Source organism: Mus pahari, chromosome 6, assembly GCF_900095145.1.
Source record: "Mus pahari chromosome 6, PAHARI_EIJ_v1.1, whole genome shotgun sequence".
NCBI classification, from domain to species: Eukaryota; Metazoa; Chordata; class Mammalia; order Rodentia; family Muridae; genus Mus; species Mus pahari.
In genome coordinates, this window is record NC_034595.1 from 59,677,093 (window position 1) to 59,683,188 (window position 6,096).

Consider the following 6,096-nt stretch of genomic DNA (forward strand, 5'->3'; position numbering starts at 1 on the left):
ACACACACACAGAGAGAGAGAGAGAGAGAGAGAGAGAGAGAGAGAGAGAGAGAGAGAGAGAGAGAAAGGAAATAAATGTAGCTTAGTTTTTTAAAGTCCAGAATAACAACTTTTAAAACAAAATTAGTCAAGGTGGTGGCAATATGCCTGTCATCCCAGCACTTGGGAAGCACATATGGATCTCTGTGAGTGCCAGGCCAGCCAGACTCTCTGTCCTAAAAAACAAGGACAGGGATCCTGTCTCAAAAAACAAAAACAAAAACAAACAAACAAACAAACAAAAACAAACAAAAACAAAAAAACCCTATAACAATAGCAGCAATAACAACAACAAAAACCAAACAACAAACCAAAAAAAAAAAAAAACCACTTAAAACTCAAAACACCCCTTTTCCTAGCAAGAAAGATAACATTAAAGGATTGGTCAGATATATAGATTGGGATATAGTTATAAATGCCATTGAAATAATATTTATGAAGAATTAAAAAGTATCAGTACTTTTGAATGTACTTTAAAAGCTGAGTATTTGAAAACAGCTTTATTTTTATGTATGTATGTATGTGTGTGTGTGATGAGCACAGGTAAGTGTGCACAAAGGCCAGAGAAGAGCATCAGGGATTCTTCTCTACCACTCCTAACCTTAGATGTTTGAGCTAGTGTATTTCACTGAACCTGGAGCTTGCTTTCTTTTTATTTATTTATTTATTTTTTTGTCTAGCCTGGCAAGCAGCTAAGCCTAGTGATCCTCCTCTCTCCATTACTGTAGTATCAGGGTTATCGGCATGCGTGAGACCATGCCCAGCTTGTTATGTGGGTGCTGGGATCCAAACTCACATCTCATATTTACACAAGCACTCTTAACCCCTGAGTCATTTCTCTGGTTTGAATCACCAGTTCTTAAAGTAGGATATGTAAACTAAAAGTGAAGGTTTATGAGACACTTTAAGTATCCAGTGGTGCCCATCTGTCTCTTCGGACCTCGATGTCTTCTTCCATGTAAATGCTATCCAGGGCATGTTCCACACTCTCCTAGGGAGCCTTTCCTGGGAGCAGACTGATTCAAAGATGGATCTTGGATAAAGACTTGAGAGCTGGGAGCACGGAGCCCACAGGAGGCTAGCTGTGATATTATGGAAGAAGTTTTATTAAAGGGTTGTTCACAGGCTTACATATATATCTGATCTCTAAGAGAGTTTTATCTTTTCACATTCACTGGCTTCTTGTCCTTACAGTTCATCCAGGAGGTTCATGGAGCCAAATCTACTAGGCTCACTCCTTCTTTCTTTTTACATTCATTTATTTAAAATTTTGCGTGTGTTTGTGCTCTTAGCTGTGTGCCAGAGCACAAGTGTGGAGGTCAGAGGTCGACTTTCAGGGAGTCAGTTCTCTCCTCCATCATGTGGGTTTCCAGGGATGAAACCCAAGTCATCAGGTGCCATCGATTGCTGTTTCCACTGAGCCACTGGCCCTCCTTTTTTTTTTTTTTTTTTAAACAGAAACAAAACAAAACCCTCAGGAATTCCCCATAAGAGTGAGAATCTGAACATTGGTTCACATAGGGTGACTCCACCCTCCTCTGATCACCTACTGTGCCCATATCTCATGTACAGAAAGACGAGAGACTTAAGGATTCTAAGCAAGACACATGAAGCTTCCAAGATGTAGAAGAAGCAACTAAAGACTCAACTCAAGGATCTGGGTTTTACTCACACTTTTAATCCTAGTGCTTGGAAAGCTAAGGAAAGAGGTTTGCCTCAAGTTCTGGGCCAGAAAGCCTGTCTCAAAAAACAAAAAGACTAGGGCTGGTGAGATGGCTCAGAGGGTAGAGGAGCTTGCCACAAATTCTGACATGAGTTTAATGCCTGTGAAGATTTGAATAAGAATGGCATCTATAGGCTCATATATTTGAATTCTTAGTCACCAGAAAATGGCAGTATTTGAAAGGATTAGAAGGATTAGAAGAATTAGGAGGTATGGCTCTATTGGAGGAAATGTGTCTCTGAAGGTAGACTTTGAGGTTGCAAAAGCCGATACCAGGTCCAGAGTTTTTCTAAGTCAGTTTCCCTTTCTAAGTGGAATTGAAACATCTTTACTTGGGGCCTTCCTACTTGTTGAACTTCTTACAGTCTGTAAGTTGTATCATGGGTATTCTGTACTTTGGGGCAAATATCCACTTATCAGTGAATACATACCATGCATACCAGTTTGCAATCACTCTGGCAATGGAGGAGTGTTCCTCTTTCTCCACATCCTCACCAGCATGTGCTCTCACTTGAGTTTTTGACCTTAGCCATTCTGATTGATGTAAGGTGGAATCTCAGGGTCATTTTGACGTACATTTTCTGTTGAACTTCTTTAAATGCTTCTTGGCCATTCAAGATTCCTCTGTTGAGAATTCTCTGTTTAACTCTGTACCCCATTTTTTAATTGGTTTATTTGTTTTCTTGGAATTTAACTTGTTGAGTTCTTTAAATATTTTGGATATTAACCCTCTATCAAATGTAGGGTTAGTGAATATCCTTTCCCAATCTATAGGTTGCTGTTTTGTCTTATTGACAGTGTCCTTTGCCTTACAGAAGCTTTTTAGTTTCATGAAGCTCAGTGAGATGGGGGGGGGGTAGGTGACTGATGGGGGGGGAATCATTCTCTCAGAGGCAAAGGGGAGGGAGTATGGGGTAAAGAACTCTTGGAGGGGGAACCAAGAAGGGGGGCAATATTTGGAATGTAAATTAATAAAACAATTTTTAAAAAGAGTTGTGTTTAGTCAGTTTGTGTGTGTGTGTGTGTGTGTGTGTGTGTGTGTGTGTGCGCGTGTGAAGATGGAACTGTTAAAAACTGTTCAGGTTCTAACTGTCAAGCTGTGAGGCACCAAAAAAGTTTTACACACAGAGAATGACAGTTCAATACTGAACCTGACCTCCCATGGAAGACCCAGAGATCACCAGGTCTCCAGAGCACACCAGGGCTTACCCAAGTTGTCATCTATCTGCTGTTCTGTTAATCATGTTTTCCATTCTTGTATTGTTTTCTGTGGCAACCTAGAGATCTGTCACCATGTCTGATTCATATTTGAACACCCCCCCCGCCCCAGTGCTCAGCACAGGACTCACCCCAGAGCAAACTGCTCAGTAAATATTTGTTGAAAGAATGAATGGGAGGAGCTGGGTTCCACCCCAATCCCAAGACAACATTTGGGGCAGGGACAGAGGTGGGGAAGTTCTGCTTATGTTGTATTTCTTCTACGATGGCAGGTGACCATTAGAAGGTCACTAAGTCACAGCAGAGTGACCACAGGTCTCTCTTACAGATGGCTTCAGTGACTGATGGTAAGACCGGAATCAAAGATGCCTCTGACCAGAACTTTGACTACATGTTCAAACTGCTCATCATTGGCAACAGCAGTGTTGGGAAGACCTCCTTCCTTTTCCGATATGCTGATGACACCTTCACCCCTGCCTTTGTCAGCACTGTGGGCATCGACTTCAAAGTGAAGACAGTCTACCGCCATGAGAAGCGCGTGAAGCTGCAGATATGGGTGAGTGAGTGCTGGGCACCATGGGCAGAATGAGATAGAACTAGCTATCAATACAAGGTCTAGGAGGTAGGGTTGCTTTGTGGCCTCCGGGTCTTACAGCATCAGGTATCAATGCTGCTTCAGAGGAGTGACCAAGAAACCAGACACGAGGGTTACAGACCCTAATTCTACTTCTACTTATAAGTCATGGAAACACGACTAAGTTATTTAGCCCTCTGGAGCACCCTTCCCTTCAGAGGGGATTACGGATCTCATCTAATTACTTAAGTGTCATTTCTAGGACACAGTACGTGTACCATAGATATTCGTTATGGATTAATTATCTATTGTTGCCTAACAAATTGCTCCATGGTGAAAACCAAGAGCAATAATTGATCAGCTCACAGCTGTAGTGGGTCTAACAGTAGGGGCTGCTTGGAGCTTTTCATGAAGTGTAGCCAAGTATTGGCTTGAATTGCAAGCAGCTGAAGGATGGACTGGTGCTAGAGGATCCACTTCCAAGGTGGCTTACTCACACGTCTGGTGCTGGCTGTTGGCAGAAGGCCTTCCCTCCTTCCCATCTGGCTCTCTTAGCATCTTCATAGAGCTACTTCAGCGTCTTCATTGTATGACAGCTGTTTTTCCACAGCGTGAGATCTAAGAAACCAAAGACATGGCAATGTCTGTTGTATAGCCTTAGAGCATTCTCTTGGTCACTGATAGAGTGTGGGAAGAAACTATAGAGAGGTCCAAATCCTGGGAGGAAAGGAGCATGGAGGACTGGCAGTCTTGGAAATTGGAGACTCAACTGTTATTGATATCTACTAATGGCACTAGGAAAATACATACTTATTTCAGAAGCTTTTCATAGTACTTAGCAGTAACTTAACACTGCACTTGGAAATCTGGAAAATGTGTGAAAGTATTCAAAACAGGTAACGTATTACTGCCTATTATACTTATTAAATGTATAACATATTGTACATATGTCTTAATGGAAGAGTCTACATCTATTTTTAAAAATTATTTCTCATATATTAATATATATGAATGTTATGAGGAATATGGCATTTTTTTGAGACAGGATGTCATTTTGTAGCCTTGGCTGACCTTGAACTTACTATGGAGATCCACCTCTTTCTGCCTCTTGATTGTTGGGATTAAAGGCTTATGCCACCTATAGGTACATGGTATTTTAATATAGCAGCCCTGTTTTACAAAGAAATAAAAAACTCAGAAATAAACTTGTCTTAGATCAATCACACAACAACAAAGTGACCTTTGGACTCAGATCTTCAAATTCTGAATTATGCACTGTTTTTTTCTACATTGTGTACCTAAAATCTTAGACATTTCAATTTAGAATGTTAAATATTAATTCCTAGAGAGATGAGTGTCCATTGACTCTCCATTAAAGACACTGAAACATCATAAATGATTAGAAATAGAAGAAGCTATAAAGGTTCTCTAATTTATTTGTCCTCCAATTGTGGTACAACCACACTAGCAACACTTGGGGATTTGTTAGAAATTCATTCTTTGACCTCACCACAAGTATAAGGAATCCGAAATGCTGGAGGTAGGACCCAAAAATCTGTGCTAGCAAGTGGTTTTAAGGCAGGCTAGAATCGAAGAACTGCTGATGTGGTCTGACTACCTTTCGGTGAGAGTTGGGATGTATGAGAACACCTACTGTGTGCCAAGTGCTTTCATTTTGTATTATCTGATGTTAACCCCAGCTCAGGAATGCATGAGAGCACATGTATGTAGAGTGTGTTGATCTACACTTTGAAACTGGATCAAGACTATGAGAGTGACCCGGACAGCTCTGGCCATTGACTGCATGGTACATGTCTGACGACTTCTTAGAGAACTAAAGAAAATACTTGTGCTTGTTTTTAAAATCTATTAATACAAAATACTTTTGTTTTAACTAGTGTTTACTATGTAGATTTGCATGGATTTATTTCTGTGGTTCCTGTATGAGATGGTCACCTATCCTCCAGCTAAAAAAATCTTGAGGCAGAAGGGCTTCTGCCCCTCCAAGGGCTTGGCAGTAGTGGCTCCCTCACACATTCCTGTATTGAGAGCATTTGCAGCATTGCTGTGCCTGGCTTAAGTAGATTTATTGATTATGCTATTTAGATTTAACTGAATGAAACCCCACAGTGGAGTGTGCCTTTTAAAGAGTCCTGTAAAGAAACCTCCTATTGAACTATGCTAAGTATAGTGACCCCCCAGTGACTATAAGAACATGGCTGACTGATCTGTCTCCAACTTCTTGGCACAAGTTCATTGTCAGCCATGTTTCCAGGTAAAATCAACGAGGACAGATAAGACCAGACTTCGTCAATCTCATTGCTTTGCTTAATTTTTTAAAAACTTTTATACTGTTTATATTAAAATTTAAATATTGCTTCATTTTTACTATGTCTGTATTTGTGTGAGTGGGTGAGTGACTGCCAGTGTGAGTGTGTGTGTGTGTGTGTGTGTGTGTGTGTGTTAGTACATGTAAAGAACAGAACAATTGGGAGGTAGAGGCAGGTGGATTTCTGAGTTCGAGGCCAGCCTGGTCTACAAA

General features: G+C 40.8%; 1 protein-coding gene across 1 annotated transcript in view; it reads left to right on the forward strand.

The window, feature by feature from the left end:
• Window positions 1-6,096, forward strand: part of Rab3b (RAB3B, member RAS oncogene family) — a 61,885-nt gene that overhangs the window by 7,896 nt on the left and 47,893 nt on the right. Inside the window, exon 2 of the mRNA XM_021199923.1 lies at window positions 3,309-3,536. Coding sequence (XP_021055582.1) covers window positions 3,309-3,536 — 228 coding nt within the window. The remainder of the gene's footprint in view (window positions 1-3,308; window positions 3,537-6,096) is intronic.